This window comes from Anser cygnoides, chromosome 3 (assembly GCF_040182565.1).
Source record: "Anser cygnoides isolate HZ-2024a breed goose chromosome 3, Taihu_goose_T2T_genome, whole genome shotgun sequence".
Lineage (NCBI taxonomy): Eukaryota > Metazoa > Chordata > Aves > Anseriformes > Anatidae > Anser > Anser cygnoides.
Genome location: NC_089875.1, coordinates 91,374,004 through 91,396,040, shown reverse-complemented (window position 1 = coordinate 91,396,040; position 22,037 = coordinate 91,374,004). Strand labels below are relative to the sequence as shown.

The 22,037-nt window shown below is 37.7% G+C and overlaps 1 protein-coding gene across 4 annotated transcripts in view; it reads left to right on the top strand.

The window, feature by feature from the left end:
• SMAP1 (small ArfGAP 1) overlaps positions 1 to 22,037 on the top strand; it is a 92,632-nt gene that overhangs the window by 44,110 nt on the left and 26,485 nt on the right. For all 4 annotated transcript variants that reach the window (XM_066994724.1, XM_066994726.1, XM_066994725.1 and 1 more), the window contains one exon: positions 3,173 to 3,253. In XM_066994724.1, the coding sequence (XP_066850825.1) occupies positions 3,173 to 3,253 (81 nt within the window). The remainder of the gene's footprint in view (positions 1 to 3,172; positions 3,254 to 22,037) is intronic.

Genomic DNA, 22,037 nt, shown 5'->3' with positions numbered 1-22,037 from the left:
TATTCAACTTGAGAAAGCAGGGAGGAAAGGGATAAAAGACTTTTGGAAAAAGAAATATATATTTCTCCAACAGTGTATTTGTGCACTATATGTTATTGCAGTCACAGGATTTAGGGAGTCTTTAGAATGCAAGTTGGTACTGGAATGAGTAATGCAGTAATGAAGGGAAGATTAAGCTTCGTTTGAAAGGCATGGCTGTGCATTTGCAATTTTAGTTCAATAAACCTGCAAATCCCAGGTTATTATGATGGCTTCAACATAAAACACTGCTCTCAATACTTGTCCCAGTAAGCTTTTTCTTCTATACCTGACGCTGCCACAGGTGAGGTGCAGCGTTGGCTGGTCCTCTGGTTTGGACTGGTGTGCTCATTTTGTGTTTCTAGTAGTTTGTTGCTTAACTGACAGCTACCTGTGCTTAAAGTTGGTTTATGTGATAGCCTCACTTTTTGGGATCAGAGATTAAGTTAGTACAAGATTAAATAATACACAGGGGTTACTTGGGTCATGAGGAACCTCTGTTGAATAACCTCAATCCATCCGGTAAATATAGTGAAGCTTTTGAAAACATTACTTGAAGTTGTGAAGACTGTGTGTTCTTTGAGTTCCTTAAAACAAAAATCCTAGTATTAGAGCTGTTTTATAGGGAACGCCATTGGTGACTGCCAACCAGCTGGAGCTCCGTTCACTGCAGTGAATATATAGTTTGAAGCAATAGTTTGAAGGCTGCATTACACTTGAAAGCTTCCTGGTAACATCCTTGATCTGAGCCCTGGGGAGGCAGCAAACTTCTCCGTGAAGAGGGTCTGGCGTGCAGATGGGAGCTTCCAGTCCCTTGAGAATGGAGTCATCTACAGCTACAACTCGCTGTCGTTTCTTCATGGCGCTGGTCTTGGTGCTGTGCTTGCTGTGAGGCCTTGGATGATCTGACCTTGGAGGGAGAATTTGCATGGATGTCTCTTCTTCCCTCTTTTCACGTTCCTCGTTTGCAGCTCCCAGAGCCTTGTACCTCTTCAGTAGTGGAAATTGAGCAGGCAGACGGCTCCTCTTTCAGTTCCACGCGGTAACTTGCTTCCACTCCTTGGTGTCCCTCAAGTTGCTGCCTTTATCCTGATGCAGATCAGATGGCAGGTTGGCACATGCATACCTGAGAAAGCAGAGTATGGCTCCATTGACCTTCTCAGACTCCCAGATGCTTCCCAGTCTCCTCAGTTCTTCCTGGAGCTTGGCTGCCAGGCAGAGCAGTCCATCTGCCCAGGCACAGCTCCCATGTGCCCTCGCCCTCCATCTCAGGGAGCAGCGCCAGGCCCACCCCACAGCCCCAGAGCTGGGCGGCCAGCACGTGGTGACGTCTGCCACCGCCATTAGAAGTGACAGTGTCCTGCTGTTCTGAACCAAGACTGCTCAGTCTAAAAATCACAGCTAACACGTCGTGTCAAAGCACACAGAGCACTGCCCTAAGAAGTCCACATCTTCTGTGTGTTACGAATGGTGCCTTTTTTTTTTTTTTTTTTTCATGCTGTTCTTCAGTCAGACCTGATCTGGAAGAGTTTTGAGTTAATAAATCAGCTACGACTTCTGTAGTGTCACTATGATCCTTTTAAAGGAAAGTGATTTCTTATGTTTTCTTTCTGGAACAACTTAATGTTTTATGACTCATGAAGTCTTTTATGTGGCTGAAGTCAACTTTTTATATTCAAGAGTATTATATTTCTATTTCTGATCTACTAGATCAGCTTTTAAAAATGGGTAACTCTCTGCAGAAGGTTACATGTATATTATCTTACTATAGTTCTTTGGTCAGCTTGGAAACAGGTCTGAGAGAGGTTATCAGAGTTAGTAGAGTACCCTCCACTCCTTCCATAGTAGATGCCACCAAATCCCCTTTCATTTCTACCTCACCTCACCACTTTATCTGTTGTCCACTGTGGTTTTTGTCGCGTTCCTTAAATGACTGAACAAAAGAACTACAAGCTTTCAGCTGAAGATTTCAGGGACTTCCCTCTGTAACTCAGACTGTATGGTGTCAGGTGTTGCTGAATCCAGCATAATCTAAAGTATGGTAGTTTCTATAAATTTATTAGTAGTTGCTGGCTTTTCTTCCATGAAATTGTCTGATTGCCCACTCAACCCGTGTAAATTCCCAACAGCTGAATGACCTGCAGCAAGGAATTCCATGGCTTAAGTATAAAGTATGTAGAAAATAGTACCCTTTAGTTTTCATTTTGTTTTCAGTCTTGTTCTATGTTGCCTTTGTATGATAGCCCCATATTCTTATACTGGAACTCAAAAAGAAATTCCATATTACTCTCTAAATGCATCCTCAAGATGATGAATCTGTGATAATGTATTTTTTGCTGTCTCCTCCTTCCTTTTCTGCACTGAAATCAACTTACGTAGCTAACTCTAATAGGAAAGCTTTCTGTGCCATCAAAATTCTTGATGCCTTTGTCTTGAATGTTTTCTGTATCTTTCAGGAGGAATTTATAAAAATCTGTCTACTTGTATCTTTTGATAATTTTTTTCCATATTTCTGAAACAGAAATTCAAGGCAGATTCTGATTTATGAAATTACAGATGATGCAAGGAAAGTAATTCCTCCGATGCTAAGAATCGTTGGTACTAGTCAAAGATGGCACACCTGTTTCTTTCTCTTCTTTGCATGGGACATCACTATTAGTGAGATGCTAGTGAGTAGTAACGGATAGTTGCAAAACCAAAGTTCTTGTGGAAAGATTTCTTTACCAGGTTATGTATAAAGGCTAAATCAGGTAAAAAGGAAGAAATAAGCTTTAGTAAGCTTTTTTTTTTTTTTTGTGACTGTGGCCTTTCCACAACTGTTTTCTGTGGACAGTTAGAGATGTTTTTTCTTTCCATATCTCCTTGGCTCAGGAAAAAGCAACCATGATTCCTTTTTCTTTCTGCTTGTACGCAGATGAAATGCAAATGAGAAGGCAAAATAGTATTTTCTTAAATTTGGAAAAAAAAAAAAAAAAGATTTTTTTGGTAGTACTATTTGAACAAAAGATACTTCTGGAAGCAGAACAGATGAAAGCATAAACTCTGAATTGAAAGGGACCAGCTGAAGATCTTTGTTCTGTACGACCTGACATTCAGTATGTTTGCAAACGTATTGTTATTGAGTACTAGCAAAATGCTTTTATTCATTTTTCAGAAGGAAAAAGAAAAAAAGAAAGAAGAGAAAAAGAGAGAGAAAGAATCAGAAAAAACATCAAAACAAGTAGCAGTTGAAAAGGTAAGAATATTTTATTTTCCTCAGTTACTTAAAAATTACATGTAGGACGTGAGGATTTGAAAAAATGAAATTTTAAGTTGTAGAGAAAATAATATATATACACGTGCACACACATGAATAGTTATCTAAATAACCCACATGAATGGTTTACTTAATGTTAGTACTTCTACTTGCATACAGATGTTGGTTGACCATTTGATGAGGAATGTGTTTGGTGGAGCAGGGAAGTGAGTTAGGATTTGTTCAGATTTAAGCTCAGATGATTAAGGTTTTTAACACGTGCCATTAATATTCTTACATAGAAAATCTGCAGCTTTATTGAGCACTGTGTGATCATTTAATGCTATCTTTCTTAAATGAATCAATTTAAACAGGTGTATAATTATAAAATTGAATTGATAACTTCAATCTAGGTAGCTTGAAAACATTTGACAAAATGTGACAGACAAACCAGCTTAAGCTGCTTTTTTCAGCAGCTATATTAAAGCGTAACGAGCAGCTTTAGCAACGTAGGTACGTTTAAAATTTCATGTACACTGATGTACGCTGCTTGTAGAGTTAATATTAACAGAAATAGAAGGGATAACTTAAGTATTAGATACAACAGTTTCTTCTGAGACAAAAGCCCTCTGACCAATTAGGTGTCTCCATTAGTATGTTCTTATCTGCTGCGTAGTCCACAGAACACATTGGGGACTCCATTTGTCAGTTAATTTGCCAGTAGTGCTGTGTTACAACTATGAAAAATGTGTATTCATAAATTATAATTGCGGGTATATTTCTAGTTCAGTTTTCTATTTTTATTATTTTTTCAATATATTTTATATTTATTTTGCATAACCAAAAATAAATACAAAAATATATGCATCTGTGGATGGGGAAAAAACCCTCTGCAATTTAAATATCTTTTTCTGGAGCTGTAAAGCAGTTTTGGAATAACGAATCAAACTTGTTATGACAATGCGAGTCTTCAGTGAGCTAGTGGGAAAGGATATCCTTACACATATGGTAGGAGGTCAAAGCGTGTTTATGGATGGTAATACAAATATTAAAATTCTTGATTATTGAAATTTTGTAAAAGTACAGTTTTTTTGCATCCAGCCAAATTAAGTGTTTTATTCTCATGATTAGAACAATATAATTCAGTTCTATGGGCTAAAAATATTGCTGTGGTTTCTAAGTGTTAACTTCTTAAAGCCTAGAGGTCTAGTGTTGGTTGGGGCGGGGGGGAGTTGCTTTTGCAAGGGTTCCTCAACCTTGTCTCATCATGGCAAGGACTACTTAAGTGAGAAGAAAGGACAGCAGTGCACAGTTACAGCTGAGGGGTTACCAGTTAAATGGTTAAGCAGGAAAAAGAAGTATTTTGATTTTAAATGTTTGTGCTACAAAATGTGGCATTTTGTAAATAGATCTGTGTTAGGTAATAGTGCTGTTGTAACAGCTGCAAAATGTTTGAGCATGCAGTGCATTTTATTTCGTTATTAATGCAACAGCACTGGTTGCTCAAATGAAACTCATCTATGTGTCTCTTTGATTTAAAAGATTCTTTAAGCTGGGGCTTTTCAAGGTTTTTAAGGATCATTCAAAATACACTATTTTTAGATACCACCTGTAAATGTTACTTTAAAATTGCAGTCAGTTTCTAGAATCCAAAGGAAAGAGACCTATATTGAATGCTTGTGTTTCCACTGGGAAGTACTGGTGAGATAGAGGATCTGAAGATTTTTATTTATGTGTATAGTCATACATTGCTGTTTTTTCATGTGATTCTGCTTCAGGAGATCATAAACAATAACATTCTTCTTAGTTTGACTAATAATGATGGAATTTGTATCCTGTTAAGACTGACTGTAGGGTATGTTAAATATTGCGTGTTGAATCAGTAGGAGGATGATGGAGTCTTGACCACAGTATGATAATTCCCAGCAACCACCACAAGCAGCAGATGGCAGTTTATCCCAGTTTCGAGCTTTCTGAAGAAGGAAACAACTTAAGAATTCTTTGGACACTTCATATGTGCAGTCACTGGTCACAGGCTTCATCAGGCATCGTATACCTCAAGTGTAGACGTTCCAGGCTTGAAAAGTCAATAAAGTAAAAGCACGTAACCAAGCAATTGTCAGTTTTACAGGAATTTTGTTGATTAAGATTATTCAAGCCGTGTTTTAGCCATCCTGTAGAAGAATCAATGAAGATTGTGGGGGCAGAGGGGGGAGGAGGAGGCTTTAAGCTAGCAAAAAGTTGGAAATGAAGCTATTAAGAAAACTTCAGATAGCTTTCCAAAAGTGATGTATTTCTATGAGCCTTAAGTTCCTAGTATCATTTTTGTATCTTATACTGAGTTCAAGTTTGTTAGCTTTGGAAACGAGTTTTAAAAAAAAACAAAAACTTGAAAAAAAAAAAAAAAAAGGCAAAATGTTCCCATTCAGTGCTTATGTTCTGGTCTCTGCATCAAAGAACCAACTAATCTGCTCCTATGGTTGCATATAAGAGCCTTTCACTGGTAACTAACTGATCTTTAGTCTTTCACAAGCTGAGTGTCTAGCCCTATTTCTCTGGCATTTTCACATACTGCTGAAAGCTTGTAACATGGGTTTAGTAAACTACATTATTTCAATATTGTATTAATGCATCAGGTAATTAGGAAATTCTTCAAGGTCCAAATGAGATCTACTGAAGAACAGTGAGTAGCAAGGATACTTGGCTTTGACTCGATTTTTCTGGGCTGTTCCATTTTCTGTGACAAAATGGCTGGGTAATTTCTATTTTAACAAGATCTTACTATGTCAGCTGCAGAATGAGTCTAGCCTAGTGGTTAGTGTTTTATTGGGAATAGCCAACACTGTGATGTTCCACATCAGGTCCTGCAGTTTCTTAAAAATTGTGATATCGCCAAGCTACTGGCAGTTGTAATGATTTATTTTCAGTCTAATTGAGATCTACCTCATGAAATCTTACTATGGAATAGTAATGTTGTCAGCTTTGCTGTTATTAATTATAGCTTCTGGTGCTTCATAAAGCCTGGTCTAGTAGTCTGACGTTTTTTCATGTTGGTAATAGGCTAATAGTGGTCAGAAAAGACAGGGAGCTAGCTTTCCTCTTAAGTGCTCATTTGATCCTATAGTACTGTGTACGTGTTGGATCACGGGTCTCAGTTGATAAAACTCCTTATTCCTATATAGCAAACTTCTTGTAACCAGTAGATATCAAAGTTTATATTGAAGGCTTAATTGATTCAGCAGTATTTTGAGACTTTCTAAAGATGATGTTTAAGACTTGCCATAATATAACTAAGCTACCAATACAAACTACAGTGTTGAGTGTCAGCACTCTTCAGTTTCTCCAGGAAAACTGTATAATAATTGGAATACTAGACGTTCAGCATCCATGAGATTATATACTAACCTATCATGTCAGAAAACTAGAATTTTATATTTGGTTTTAGAATTTCTAATATGGGCTGAATATTTCAAATAGAGCTGGTAATCTGGATTCAAATTTGTCTTTTAAAGTAAAGCAAATTAATCAGTAAAATAAGTATTTCTGTGATGTCAAAATTGTACTCTAAGGGGTTTATTGCCTTTGTTAGATCATCTTTACAAAGGTTTGAAAAACAATTTTTTGGGACGTTGCTACTCGGACAGTTAAAATACGATTATTGGCACGCCTCAGGGAAATGAAAGTAAAGTATGGGTAAATGTTAGTCCTTTTAGACTTTTAAGTATCTTTGGCTTTAAGAGGGTGCCTTCCAAGAACAAACCATGTTAATTTTCAATGAAATATTATTTCCATGGTTTAAGCTAGTAATCAAGAGCTAGAGCTTCTAATAACACAGAAGACATGCATACAGTTTTAAATGGGAAGTTACAAGTGACTTGAAGGCCTCAGGAGCTATAACTATTGGCAGATCATATTGGCAGTCAGAGGAGATGGGTGCTACTTTGCCAGCACGCTCATTTCACAAATCCATATCCGGATTTTAAATAAAGCAGTTACAAAATTAAAGGGAAGTAATAATTCTGTATAAGGGTGGGCAGAGAAATGGAGCATGAGGAATAAAGCACTTGAATTTCTAACTTTAATGAGGAACAGGAAATAAAATCTCTCATTTTGTGTGAAATTGCGAACTTCCTTGAACACAATAAATAACCATCTAGTAAGTATAAAGGGACATACTTTAGGAGTAAGGGACTACTGAAGGAATACTCTTCAGAAATCTGGCAGCTTATTCTAGGAGCAGTTGACCTAATGAGGCCTGGACTCTCTGGGGATATTCTTGTATCCTCTTTTCCTTTCATTCACTGCCAACTGATTCTGCTCAGAATAAGCAAGATGATGCTTTAAGGATAAAAGTAGAACTACTTGTCATGTTATTCTCTCAGTATTCAGTAACTCACATTTTTAGTGTCTCCCAGCAAGGTCTTCTGGCATTCATCAATTTTCAGCTTAAAGTCTTTCATTAACGTCTTCTTTGAAGCCGGCAGGGACCGAATTCTGCCATCTCCAGCACTCCAACACCGCTCTTTCAGTGAATGCCCTTGTCTCGCAGAAACCCAGGGTACTTCTTTCCCCTCTCCTTGTGCCATTTCCACAGTTACAGACTTCAAGTTTTTTTTTGTCATGCTTTAAATAACCTTACCTTTACAGTTGCTTTGAGAAGAGATTGTAAGAAAACTGCTGGAACAAGCACAGTTCTTCTTGACAGGAAAACTGGGGACTGATCACGTGGAGCTGAGATGTCCAGCCAAAGCCCAGCTTGTTTGCGAGCAACAGAAATACCAATATAAATAGCAATATAAAATACATTGAATTGCAGGAATAAATAAATGGGGCTACTCATGTGTTTCGTAATGTTTCTTAAGGGCCAACAGCAAGAGTAATAGCACAAGAGAGACTGTCATGCACTGAAGGAAATTTTTAGATGTTTTGTAAATGCAATTATGACTAAGATTTTAAATTAGCTTAAAATCTGATGCTTTTAAGAGCCAGTTTGTGAAGGGAGGGAAGAAAGTCTGTAGTCTGCCACTAGTCCTATGTGTTTCACTGATGGTAACACATGAAAATTTTTAATTTCTTTGAGAAAAAACAGCTAAGCTTTCAGTAGTCATCTTTTAAACTTCATCGTCCTGCCCACCCTTTCATCAGCCGCTGAGTAGCTTTCCTTTCTTATTAATTAGTCCATTGCACAGTCAAAGTAGGTGAACTCTCCTAAATCAGCCACAATTTTTTGTTTTCCTTTTATGCCAAAGCTGATTGAACTAGTTCTTAGTTGGGGATCAAAACACTGAACTCCTTTTTATTTCTAGTATTTCTACTGAGAAGGACTTCTTCATCCTCAGGAAACAGAATGTGTTCATTTTAGTCATTTGGTTTATTTGAGAAGAATACCTAGCCTAAGTATTCTACTAGTGTGTGAGGGAGCTACCAAAGCCTCGTTAGTAGTTTTTGGAACTAAAACTTAAACTGTGCATTCCTGTTGTGTAGCGCCTCCACTTGCAGCACAAAGGAGCACTTGAGGTAAGTTCCATGGTGCTGCTTCAAGCAGTGTGCACCCCATCCATCTTGTACCTGTGTCCACTGAAAGGAGGGATGGGATACAATACAACCTGGTCATTAAAGCTGCACAGAGTGGAGTCAGGAGGTTGGTGTTTGAGGGTAATCAAATGGAATCTGATCTCTGCAGAACGGACAGGAAACTCTTGGCGCATTTGGCAGGACTTATAAGTGAGGCTATAAATGCTAATAAGTATTAAGGATATAATACTTCATTTAGTAAAGGTGCTTGTGTTGCACAACACTTGAATTAGAACAGAGAACTTGGATTGAGTTTTATGAATGAGACCTCCTGAATATCAGAGTGACTAACACAATTCTATTTTTTTTTCCAAAACATGCATTATATATCCATCTGCAGTACAAATTCAGACAAAAATAGGCATAACCAGGCATGATGTCTTGTAGTTCGAGAGCTTCCGAAGTAAGGAAGAGAAAATCCATGTGCCTAGAACATTGAGACTTTTGTAGGGTTCAACTTTTTATAGAGATTTAATTTTTAAATGAAGGAAATCTGATGTGCTTGAGTGCTAGCAATCTAGAATTTAGCCAGTAGTGATCTGTAAAACCTTCCCTGGAAAACTTGACAAGTATTTCTGGTATCCAAAATTACAAAGTTCAGCTAAGTCCATGGCACTGAGTGATTTGAAAGTGCTTGGATTCGGCACAGTATAGCTTTTTATGGTGTTTATTTTAAAGACTTTGCATCAGTTGAAGGCTTTCATGAAAACATTGTGATGGTTTCTCTGTAAAATACTGCATATTGAGGGTTGTAACCTGATTTTTTGAAAATGGGCCCTGTTAAGACAGATTTTGTTCTGTTTGGACAGTAAAGTTAAATGGTTAGGATGTAAAGAACAAGGTGGTTTTTTTTGTCTTCACCAACTACCTGTGCTTTTGCAAAGTATTAATGATATTCAGAGTTAAGAACTTTTTTATTCTCATGAACATACCAGGATGAATGTTTCTAAAGGACTGCAGCAGTTAACTCGATTAACTGAAGTACTGTTTGACACTAAGTTTAATTTCCTTTATTATGTTGCATTTTGAGTTTGAAATTGGCTATTATGTATAGCGTTGAGATAAGTGACAGGAATGGGTCAGTTAGAGGCTGTCTTTTAGTGGCAGTCAATCAAATTCTATTTTTCTTCCCCAAGCTGAGGACTAAATTGCCAGCTTAATCTCAGCAATAAGAGTAAGCTGCTGCCTCTGTCCACGTAGGACCAACTTGCACCAGATGGCCAGTGTTACGGAGGTACTGACAACTTTATTTGCACTTTAAAAGTGCTAGCAAACCCCTCAAGTAGAAGTGGAGGCATATCATATTAGCAGCTTTTCCGCTTCGTATAGCAGAAACGGTGTCAAATATTCTTTCACTGAAGAGGAAGAACTTACTGTAGTTTTTTGTGTTGTCCCCTCACCCTCCAAAGACAGGTAAAACTCCCACAATAATCAATCCATCCAGGCAAGTGAGGCAAGAGGAGTGTTAGTCCCTGTTGGCTGGAAGAATGAAAACTTGCTAAAATTTTGGTCTCCGCTTAAAGACCAGTTTGATGGAGGTGATATACTTAGGTGTTTACTTTTAAGCTGTAGGAGTATCTTTCACTTGATGGATATTGACCTGAATGATAAAATGTAAATGCAGAATTAAATCATTGATATTGTAAATGTTTTCTTGATTATGATATGGTTGATGAGCTCTGCTAAATCACTTGAATAGTTATTCATGTTCTCCTAGCCCTATAACCACAATTTTGCCTTCCTGAATGATTTCATTTTTAATGTTTTTTCTTTGTAATCTTACATAAAATGTTAACATATAAGCAATTGAGTGTTTATCAGAGGAACAGAGAAATAAACAGGTTTTGCACTATGACTGTATAGTCTCTTTTATATACTTAGTGCTGGTGCTCATAAAATTCAAACAAAGTAGATTTGATTTAAAGCTCAGGAGTCAGGAGTAAGTGGTAAGACATAGGACAACCTGTTTCCCTTCCTCCTGCTTCCACAAAGGGTGAAGAGTTTTCAGGCTTGTTCTGTTTTTTATGCTTGTTCTGCATTTTATGGACTTGTGCAGACTGGTTTTATATTTCTAATCATACCTTTCCAGTGTTTCGGAAGAGACCAGATTATTTTTGAGTTGTTTTGTTGCTTCTGTTGAGTGGTTTACAACATGATTCTTCTTCCCAAAGCTGTGCAATTCATTTTTTTTGTGCAGGGAACAAAGGATTACTTGTGTTTAAGGATTGCTTTGAAAAATAGTCTTTATTTCACAGAAGTAATCTGTCATGGGTATTATTATTTATTAGAGCTGTAGACAAAGATATTAAGAAATAAATATTGTAGGTAGAAGCAATTGAAAGAAAGTCTTGTTTTGTCATATGGGGGGTGGGAGGGGAAGGACATTTGTTTGGTTTTTTTTTAGTTCTGGAAAAAGAGTCAACCATAGGTATCACATTTTTTCTCTTCAGTGCAGCGTGCTTTCTCTGTATCTGCTTGATTCTCTCAACTCTGCTCTGTGGCATAACATTGTTTTCATGTTATTATTTCTAAATAAATGGAATCTTAAAACTATGAAAACAAGCTTGGGTTTTGGCCGCTTTGGTTAAATTTGCCTTTGTTTAATTTTCTACACTATTTTTAACCAAAAGGTATTCCTAAGTGTGCTTTGTTTTAGTTGATCCTCAGTTGTTTTTCCTGCATACGGAGTCAAAACCTAAACCAGACATGGTTTTGGGGTTGATAATACATATTAACAGGTGTCATTTTCAGGTTTCTCCTGCTTGCTTGTGATAAGCTTCATCTTTTTTCTGTGTAACCTTGAGACATTTAGGAAGGCAACTCACGCAGAATTGCTGGAATATGTTATACTGCAACTTTCACTTTTATGCATCAATTCTAAATTGGAATAAGTGCTGAGGTACATTAGTCTTACTTTTAGCCTGTTGACATGGTTTTACATATATAAATCTGCATATATATGTTTAGCTAAAAGAAAAGCGTGCCCTTAAATTAGCTTGAACTAAATTAGCCTTATTCAGAGATGGACACTCTCTTTAGATTAAAAGCATCTATAGGACCAAGTCTTATGCATTTTGAGGCATTTGAACCATAGGAGCATGCATGATTGAAAGTGCAAATATGCAATCTCATATAAAGCATATTATAAAAATTACAGTACTAGTTAAATTGTGTACAATCTATCACGTGCAAGAACAAAGAAGTATGATGCTTTTACAGAAGTGGTACTGACATGTGGAATTGAACATAAAGAAGGGTAAGGATTGGATGAGATGAAGTTGAGAACAGGAAAAAAAAATAAAGAATGATGTTCAAAATAATAATCTTACCTTGCTTTGTATAATAGGCTTCCTTTGTTTTTCTTACATAATTTAAGTATTGGATCACGAGCAAAGCAGCCAAGTGTCTTTGTGTTTGTTTTCATTTTACTGTGCTTAGGCTAGGAGAACGTGCTTAAAATCCTCAGGGGAGACATCTTACTCTAGTGTAAGGCATAGACAGGGCCTTTAGATAGGGCAACTGGGTAGCAGGAAGAGGTGTTAGATGTGTAAATCTTACTTAAGAGTAAAAATGGTAACCTATTTTTTATAAAAATAATTTTAGATGCCACTGGCAATGTTAAAACTTCCAATGTAAGCTTTAGCTATTAATATGATTTTTAAAAGAGTATGTTGTAAGAGGTTTCAACAAGAAGTTAAACACTGTAGTGAAATTTTCAGAGCCTTTCAGTTCAGGTTAACTGTCGACGTAGGTATGGATTGTGCAGCTTTTTATTAAAAGGAAAGACGGCTATTCAGATTGAATTTAGTATGTTTTGGTAGTCGCTCGTGGCACTAGAACAATTGCATAAAAATCTTTATGGTTCTGGCATTAATCCTGTTACCTAATTATGTCTTCACACTCTTTACTTAAAGGTATTTGAAGATATCACTCTAGCTGTGATAGAGATACAAGCAAGACAAGGTACAGGGTGGGATCTTTTAATGCAATTTGAAGGAAATGGACAAGCTTCTTCTAGAAAATTGTGCGAGTTGGAAGTGTGGTACAAAGTTAAGTTGCCAGTTATCTGGTTGTTCCGATAACTAGAGTCTCTTTAATGCTAAATTGCTAATATGTCAACACTGTTAACCGATCTACAATCAGTTGCCTCCTGTCTCTGTTGCCAAAAGGGTTGCAAGTGGATGGATTCTTCTTTGTCTTACCTGAAATTTTTCCTTTATAAACTTGGCACCTGCAGCTAGAAAATGGGGCAGTCCTGTGGTTGGTCCCCATGCTAGTTGTCAGGGTACCGTTGTGAAATAAATCTGTAGCACATCTTTGCTCAGCAAGCATGGTATCTCCCAGCTTGAGGGTATTGTAGATCACGTCACAGTAAGTTACTGCAGACTTGGCTGCTAGGCAAATAGTGCATTTTACACTGTGAGTAGCATGGGTAACTTCTGCTCAAGATAACCTATGGATTTTGTCTTACGTACTTAAATCCTCAGTTTACACAGTATGTACATATCAAATATCCTTTTTCTTCATTTAGAAACAGACTAAGCGGTGTAGAAGAAATTGATTTGGTTGAATCTGAGCATAAGTATTGAAATGGCTGCACAAATAAGCAAATTGGAGTCCTTGTAACATCGCTTTGAAGGGTCAGTTGTAAAAGTTCAGAATCCCTTGAAGCTATGAATCTAAAGTTTTAGTGATCCTGACATTTAGTAGGGATGCTTTAAAACATTCATTTTCAGAATACCCAGAAACTTCATATAGGTTCATATTATTTAAACTGGAGGAATAAAAGCAGAAAGAAGTTTGATCCATTTGCAGTACAGATGTAGACTGCAAGACTGGATTGCAGTTTAGTAGGTGTTAAAAAATTACGGTGATATGAAGGGCGAAGAGAAAGAAAATAGTTTATTCAAGTAGAGTGAAATCCATTTTGGTATTGTGATAGGTTAAAATGAACTAGCTTCTAAAATAATTGTTTCAAAGTGGTTAAATTTGAAATGAGAACAAAACGGGGAAAAAAAAGTGACAGGAAAAACCAGTGCATTGTCATAGATGTGAAAAGTTAATGATGCTTATTTATTTATTAAACACTTCTTATGGGATGCAGAGAGAAAAGAATGTGGGGATCGGGCAGCGAGAATTGGGGTTGTGAGAAGTTAATTATACAATTAACGTGCAATTAGGTGACAGGTTAATTATGCAATTAGGTGACAAGACCAAAAGCAGGGAAATGAAGGAATCGAGGTGGATAGGGGTGGATCAAACGTGAGGAAACCCAGGGAGAAAGGGATGTAAAGGGCCACGCACATCGATGCAGGTTGCTGGGCACTATGTGCGTCTGAGCCCTGCAGACAAGCAGGATCGAGGATCGCTGTAGGCTACACTGCGTTTGTATCAACTTCTGTTTGCAACCATGAGATTCCCTCTTCTGTACCTGTGTGAACGCTAGCAAACCTTAAGTTGGACTACCAGACAAGTAGGATAAGAGGTTAGTGTTGGACACGGGAAAGACAGCAGGTCAGAGGACCTCAGGGTCAGCAACTGGAGACACCAGCATCCAGAAGTCAACTGTTGCAAAGGCAGCATGTCTAAGACCAGCTACTGGAGACTCTCAGCATGCTCACGCAGGCAGGTGTGTAAGAGCTAGCAAAACTCAAGCTGAGTTAGCCAGTGAGCAGGAAACCAGCATCTGGAAAGACCCAAGGCCTGAGCTGGGAACTGGCTGCAGGTATAGGGTCCTGATACCAGATGAACTTCAGTTCCATGCAAAAAGCATTTTTCAGCAGAAAAGCACTTCTGTTGTAGCCATGGAAAAGAATGCAAACCATGTATTCACAAATAGGGATGGAAAGCAAGGTTCCTATTAGATCGTTTTTCACTATGAGTTCAGTCAAGCGCCGTGCCCCGAACAGCTTACTCTTGTCTAGAGGTCTGTAAACAAGGAATTACAAATATACAGATATGTTTGGGTGAACTGATGTTATATCATGTATGACTAAAGGTTTTTAGAAGGAAAGTTATTAAAAAAAAAAAAAGATTGGAAAAACAGTTGAATCGTTTCCAGGATACATTTACAAAACATAATACAGTGCCACATGGCTATGAACAAGCTGAGGAACTGGAGCTAATACAGCTGTATTACCGTAATATTGTCCAGGCTAATTATACAGGCTCTGTATAAGCAGGGTTGAAATACTTTTAACAGAGTCCATGTAACCAGAATGTGGTTCTAAAGCTGAAGGCATATTTAAAACAGCTTATAGAAATGCAAGCCACGTGTATTGCATTTCACAGCTTGCAAACTGAGGTGCATTAAAACACACCCACTCTAATCTGATTTATAGATGTTGTAATGGGACAGTGGATCAGCCACAGCTTTACGATGGATCTGTGCAGATTTTCTGCTTTAAAATGACTTATCAAAGATTTAAAAACAGGTTTTATTGGATTAAAAGTAGAATGCTTTGGTTTTATCTAATCAATTTTCATGACCGGATTAAGACAAAACAGGAAAAGGCTTGATAAACAGCTTTTCCTAGTGCCTTATACGTCCTTGTAAGCAGGTCCTCAATTCTAGGTTCAAAAGCAGTCATTTCAAAGATCTTGAGCTGCAGCAAACTCTGCTCACATCCTTACCCCCAGAATCCCTATAAAACTGTTTCCTTACCTCCAGAATCCCTATAAAACTGCTACCTCTGCATGCAGGCTGTGGGCCTCTCCTTCTCAGCAGTGTTGCCATCCTCTTCAGGTTCCTACTCCTCGTGACTGTTACCTAGCGAACACGCAGTCTTTTGATGCTTTTCTTCAAGTGCCAAACTCTTGGGAGAAAGAACTTGTCCCCTTGTTTCAGACCCTATTGTGAACTTGTCAGCTTGAAAATGAATGTATACAATTAGTGTACTAAATGCGGTTTAGATCTTTTTAATAAGTAAATCTTGCACTTGCCCTTGAAATTCTTATATTCAATCTTAGACGTTTTGCCTGATGTCTCAGCAATAACTATAAAAAATAGGCACCTTCATTTTAAGAAATTATGCTTCTACATTGCCTGCGTTACTTTGAACAAGGCTAAAAGGGCCTCTGAGAGTGTCTGATGCAGATACTAGAAAGGAGCTAAGTATGAGACATGAAAGGTTTTAAGTTTTCTTGGAACACATTGACTAAAGTAAATGAGACCTGAGCTAACATTTTATGTTCTGTTAAAACGATAGTACCAGGTGGTCAAGACATGATAACAAAAGAATAGTCTTAATCCACTTTCATAGATATTATTAACATCTTAGCCTTGACCCAGATAAAACTATATTAATGGAGCAAGATTAAGGTGCAGCTGTCTGATAGTTCAGCCAGGAAGTTTTTCATTCAGGTGACTGAAGATACGGCACATTGTACGTTATCTTCTGCTAGGACTGCCCTGGTTTAACTCCAGAGGGCAGCTCATCACCATGCAGTCGCTCACTCACACCCCCCACAGTGGGATGGGGGAGAGAATTGGAAAGGTAAAAGTGAAAAAACTCATGGATTGAGATAAAGACAGTTTAAAGCAAAAGCTGTGTGTACGAGCAGAGCAAAACAAGGAATTCATTCACTATCTCCCATCAGCAGGCAGGGGTACAGCTGCTGCCAGGAGAGCAGGGCTCATCACGGGTAGTGGTTCCTTGGGAAGACAAACACCATCACTCTGAACGTCCACCCCTTCCTCCTTCTTTCCCCCAGCTGTTATTGCTGACCGCGACCCCACCTGGTGTGGGACATCCCTTTGGCCAGCCTGGGCCAGCTGCCCTGTCTGTGTCCCCTCCCAGCTCCTGGGGCACCCCCAGCTCCTCGCTGGCAGGGCAGCACGAGGAGAGGAAAGGCCTTGGCTCTGTGCGAGCACTGCTCTGCAACAACTAAACATTGGTGTGTTACCAAATTATTTTAATCAAAAATCCAAAACACAGCACCATACCAGCTACTAGGAAGAAAAATAACTCTATCCCAGCCAAAAGCAGGGCAAGTACTTGCCCTAAACTGTGAAAATTTAATGAAATCCAAATACTGAGGTTTTTAAAATGGAAATTTAGATCAAGGGCAACTTAAAAATGTTTTCCTTCAGACTGAATGGCCTTCAAGTGTACAGATTCCAATTTAAAAGTGTTTCAGTTTTGTTGGTTTGCTTGATATAAACACTCTAAATTATATTACCTACATCAGCATGAGTAGTTCAGTGTCTGAGAGTGATTCATTACAATAATCGCAATAGACTCTTAAATAATAAAATCAGAACTTCCTCTTGGAGTAACTGTTAGTTTGAGGCAATTCTTCTTTAAAGAAGAGTTGCAGCCTTTTGTTCAGTTGACATGCAGTGTTTTTTCTCTTGATTAGAAATGCGTCAAGAGTTTGCATGCTGAGACGTTGTAATCTGTACAACTTCAGAGTGATACCACTGTAGTGTCTCTTGTGCTTCAATGTAGTATACGTGTTTTCTGGCTCTTTTATTTATTTATGTATTTTCAATTTAGGCAAAATGGAAGGTCATTTGCTAAAGGTATCCTAAGTTTTTGATGTGTCAGTCTTGTTATTGAATTTCATCTTATTTAGTTACAAGTCTGAGAAAAATCCTGATAACTTATAGGAAGGTAAACAGAACAACACATTTCATTTTTAACTTGATTTAAATATAGTATTATGGAAGAATTTATCTTTTACTTATTTACTTGTACAAACGGTACAAAAGATGTAAAGTGTTCTTCACAAATTCTGGGACTTCTGTGAGTGATGCTTTAAATAGATACTGGCCAAACTAACTTGTATAGTGAGAGTATATAAGCTGTCAGAAAAATCCCACCTACTGCAAGCTTATAGTAAATGACTAACATTATTTTCTCATATCAGAATTCTCAAATGTTTATGCTGTCTTCAAAAGTTTTATTGCAAGCAGGTAATGAAGAAGGAAGGAATCCAATTACTTTATGCACAAGGCATGAAGTTCCTACCTAATAAAGAGCAAAGGAGGACTTTTGTTCAGTAAGCATAGAGGCATCTATAAGCTCTAGTGAGTAAACTGGAAATTGCTTTTAAGTAGGTTAGGAGTGATTTTCACTAAATTATTTGATGGATCTTCAGCTTTCATAAACCCTCATGTAGCTAAGGTAGAGTACAGGAATAAATGCCTGAGTGGGTCTGATGTATATGAAACAAACCAAATTCTAGATTCATGTGAATTTTTCATTGAAGCATGAAATTGAGGAAAATGTTCAGAGAGGGCTTTTGTGTGTATAATGTTTAAGTATGAAAATAGGAGCAGATAACTGGACTGGACAGCTGATGGATCAGTCTTTGACAGTGATTGATTCCTTGCTTCAAAGAAGGAGAAGAGGGATTTACAGTAGTAACTTATGACTGCTCTTACTTTAAACTTTTTCTACTTCAGAGCTACTAGTCATATGGCTTACGTCTTGCACCATGTATGCTACCCCTTCTAATACTTCCCAGCTAAAGTAAATGTTGTCGAAACTAAATGATTTGCATGAATATCTTGTGGTAGCGAATTCAGCAAAAGTTCCATTTGTTTTTTAAAGTATTTTTTCAGTTTTACGTTTCTGTTGGGTGTCACTTCCCTTCTAGAACTGTTGAACCCTTAAAAATTGTACATATGAAGTAATTGCCATGAAGTTACAGAAGCAGAAAATGGACACTCAAATTACCCAGCATTATTCTTTTATCCCAAAGCCAGTCATTTACGATGAAAAATAACCACAATATGTTCTCTGTGTGCTGGCTTTTGAACCTACCCTTCCCAGACAAGTTTGCTTCACCATTGTGAGTTTTATGCAGAACGTCCTCAGCTTCCTCTGTCAGAGGAGAGTAACCTGGTGAACAGGAATGTGCAGATAAGTAGCTCATAAATGCAGAGTTCAGACTGACCTATAGGCTCTGCAGTGTGTAGTCATGTCTGAAAATGTTCTGAAAGGACTGCAGTGTATGAGTAGTGTGTCCTTAAATCATTTCACAAACTTGGATTGATTTCCTATTTTGTTACGATAATGATTAAAAAGAGAGAATGGGGGTAACTGAAGAGCAGTGGAGTTGTTATGAGATCTGAATATTCTTAGTTTTCTTATTCAGGGTTTAACTCACATAGGAAGACCTGACGTCATCTGTTCTGTCCACCAAGCAAGCTGGGATAAAGCTTTCCGTTTCCCATTCCCCTACCCATCTTGTACACCTCGTAGTCAAACATCCACGTGGGCGCTATCCTGCGAGTCAGGGAAGGACAAGCTGGTTTTTTTTCTTTTTCAGAAAGGGAATATAGGTTCCAGCAATAAACCTTGTAGTGTCCTCCTACCTGTGTGAATTTAATAGATGTGTGACTGTTGGTCAGGGTCAAGTACTGACCTTTCTTCTTGTCTTGCCCATGAGGATAACCATATCCTTGTAGACAACATCGTACGTGCTGAACTGTAATCTTTGTGCAGAGGAAAGAGGAAGATTGACTTGGCAATGCTTTCGTTTTTTCTCTTTCCTCTGATGAGACAGAATGAATTATTCATTTAATGGTTATCTTCAAAAATAGCTGGCTGAACAAAATCTGATGAAGTGCCTGACTGAGACAGCAGACTCTACAGTATACAACTTAGGCTTCAGGTGTTACTCATGGGGTTCTTCACAACCCCATCTCTTGTAGAGCTGCTGTCTCAGTCTCTGGGAGAAAACACGGTTGTTGTTCAATGGAGTGGGAGTTCACCTTTGGATGAGGCTAGTGCAAAACTGTGTTAAACTCAAACTTAAGGCTTTGAGGCTTGTGTATGCTAGGCTTCAGTGGGAAAACAGATTGGGAGCTCACTGTGATTTGTGATTTGCACTTCCTTGAGGCTGTGCAGGTGGTGCTCAGCAATATTCAAAAACACTGCTGTGTTACCTACACTGTTCTAGGCAGAAATTCAAAGCACAGCACCGCACTAGCCCCTCTGAAGAAAGTTAACTCCATCCCAGGCAGACCCATACAGGCAATTCGTTTGCAAAATATATGGTATAAATCAGATTTCAGTTCTCTTGTCCTTGTCAAAGAACTGTTCTTATTTACTGGAAGATTTGCCTTAGAGGAACATATAAGAGAGAAACAAATCTATACAATCAATCCTAGACCTTGATGTGTTATAGAGTAATTAACATTGTCACTTGCTGATTTATTTGGTTTAAACTAAATCAAGAAAAGTGTTTCACATAAATTAGATTGAACTAGAATGGTGTTATTAGTGTTATATTGAGAGCAATGCATTGTGAGAGTTCAATAAAATGTAATATTGGTTTATACAAAAGCTTTCCTTTTGGATCGAGACCTAGTAGGGACAAATAAAATGATTTATTTTTTGCTGGTCTAAACTAGTATTCTTACAAAACCTGTTTTTCAAATTAAACATTTATTACTGCACAGAATGAGAAAAGAAAGAATAGCAGAGGAGAAAACAGCAGTGCATCATTAAATGTAGGTTGCTGAATTATGAGTTATTCTTTCACAATGGAATGGAAAACTTTCTCATCCTGTGAAAATAGTGCAGTTTTCTAGAATGATGTTCTTTTGATCTTGGAAGGATGTTGTCAGAATTTGAGCAAAATAAAACTCAAAACTTTGATTTCAGTACAAATATTTTAAAACAAAAAAAATCTTAGCCATGAAATGTTAGAAAATGAGAAAGATGGATAAGTGATTTTGATTATATAATACCTAGTATTGCTATGGATTAGAAGCAGACTAGTGTGAATCTTAGGAAAAATTACATTACATAAAATTATTCAGGCAGGCTTAAGCACTTGCTTAAAAATTGTAATAAATTACAGATGGCCTGATTTTATCCACAGTTGACTGCTTTTTACAGCAATTAGGACAAGAATTCTGTTTGTGATAGCATCTTAGCACATAATATTAAAGTTGACCAAGTCGCAAAGTGGAGGCATATGCAGATTGCCAGCATCTAATGTTCTGTCTGCTAATTTCAAGCCAATTAACTTCTAGTGAAGGTGTGAGGAAGTTAAGATCCATATAGTCATTTCTGTATTTCCATTTTACATAAACAGGAAAGAGATGTTTCTTATTATCTGTAGAAGATATTTTCTCAACTGCTCATTTTGTTTGTTGGAAGTAAAGTTATGGAAAGTTCCCAACTAATTTTAAATACTTGCTCTTTAAATACTAAAATATTATTTATTTTGTTACCTAAGGGCTACTTGTGAATAAAGTTTTAGTGCTACGTTGTCATGGTATGTTTTTATTCTATTGTAGATGGAGATTAATTTGGGAATAAAATTGGGAGTCACTCATCACTGGATAGTAAATAGAGAACAGAATGAGAGCAAAAACTTGAAGAGGGAGTTGTTTCCATGATAGCAACTTGATCAGTTTTAAGCACACAGCTATGTTTGTCTTACTAAAAGGCAGCCACTACAGGTACTGTGATTATCTAAGGTTCTGACAATTAGTTTACCTCCTAAATATTAAACCAAAATTCAGGTATTCTATAAAGGAGTAGCATTTGCATCAGTCTCAATGTATCACGCGTTCTTTTCAGAGAATAATAAAGGGAAATTCTGATCAGACAATAGAAGAAAGAGCTATTCTTGACCTCAGTCCATTCTTACTCAACTCCTGTTATAGTACTCACCTTTCCATATCATCCCATACATACTGGCATGCCTCTTGGGATCCTCATAGCAACTGTAACCTCTGCTGCTGTTGAACTTGATTTTTTTTCCCAGTTTTATTAAGTATGGAAAATGAATATCACATAATATTTATGCAGTAGATACTTCCATTTCATTGCTGAAGCAATCTTCAGAGGAGTTACTAAAAATGATCTCTCAGAGAGAGCTTCAGGAATAGGCTATAGTATCACAGTATCACAGTATCACAGATTTCTAGGTTGGAAGAGACCTCAAGATCATCGAGTCCAACCTTCAACCTAACACTAAGTACTCCACTAAACCATATCGCTAAGCTCTACATCTAAACGTCTTTTAAAGACCTCCAGGGATGGTGACTCCACCACCTCCCTGGGCAGCCCGTTCCAATGCTTAATAACCCTTTCGGTAAAGAAGTACTTCCTAACATCCAACCTAAAACTCCCCTGTCGCAACTTTCGCCCATTCCCCCTCGTCCTGTCACCAGGCACGTAGGAGAACAGACCAACCCCCACCTCTCTACAGCCTCCTTTAAGGTAACTGTAGAGAGCGATAA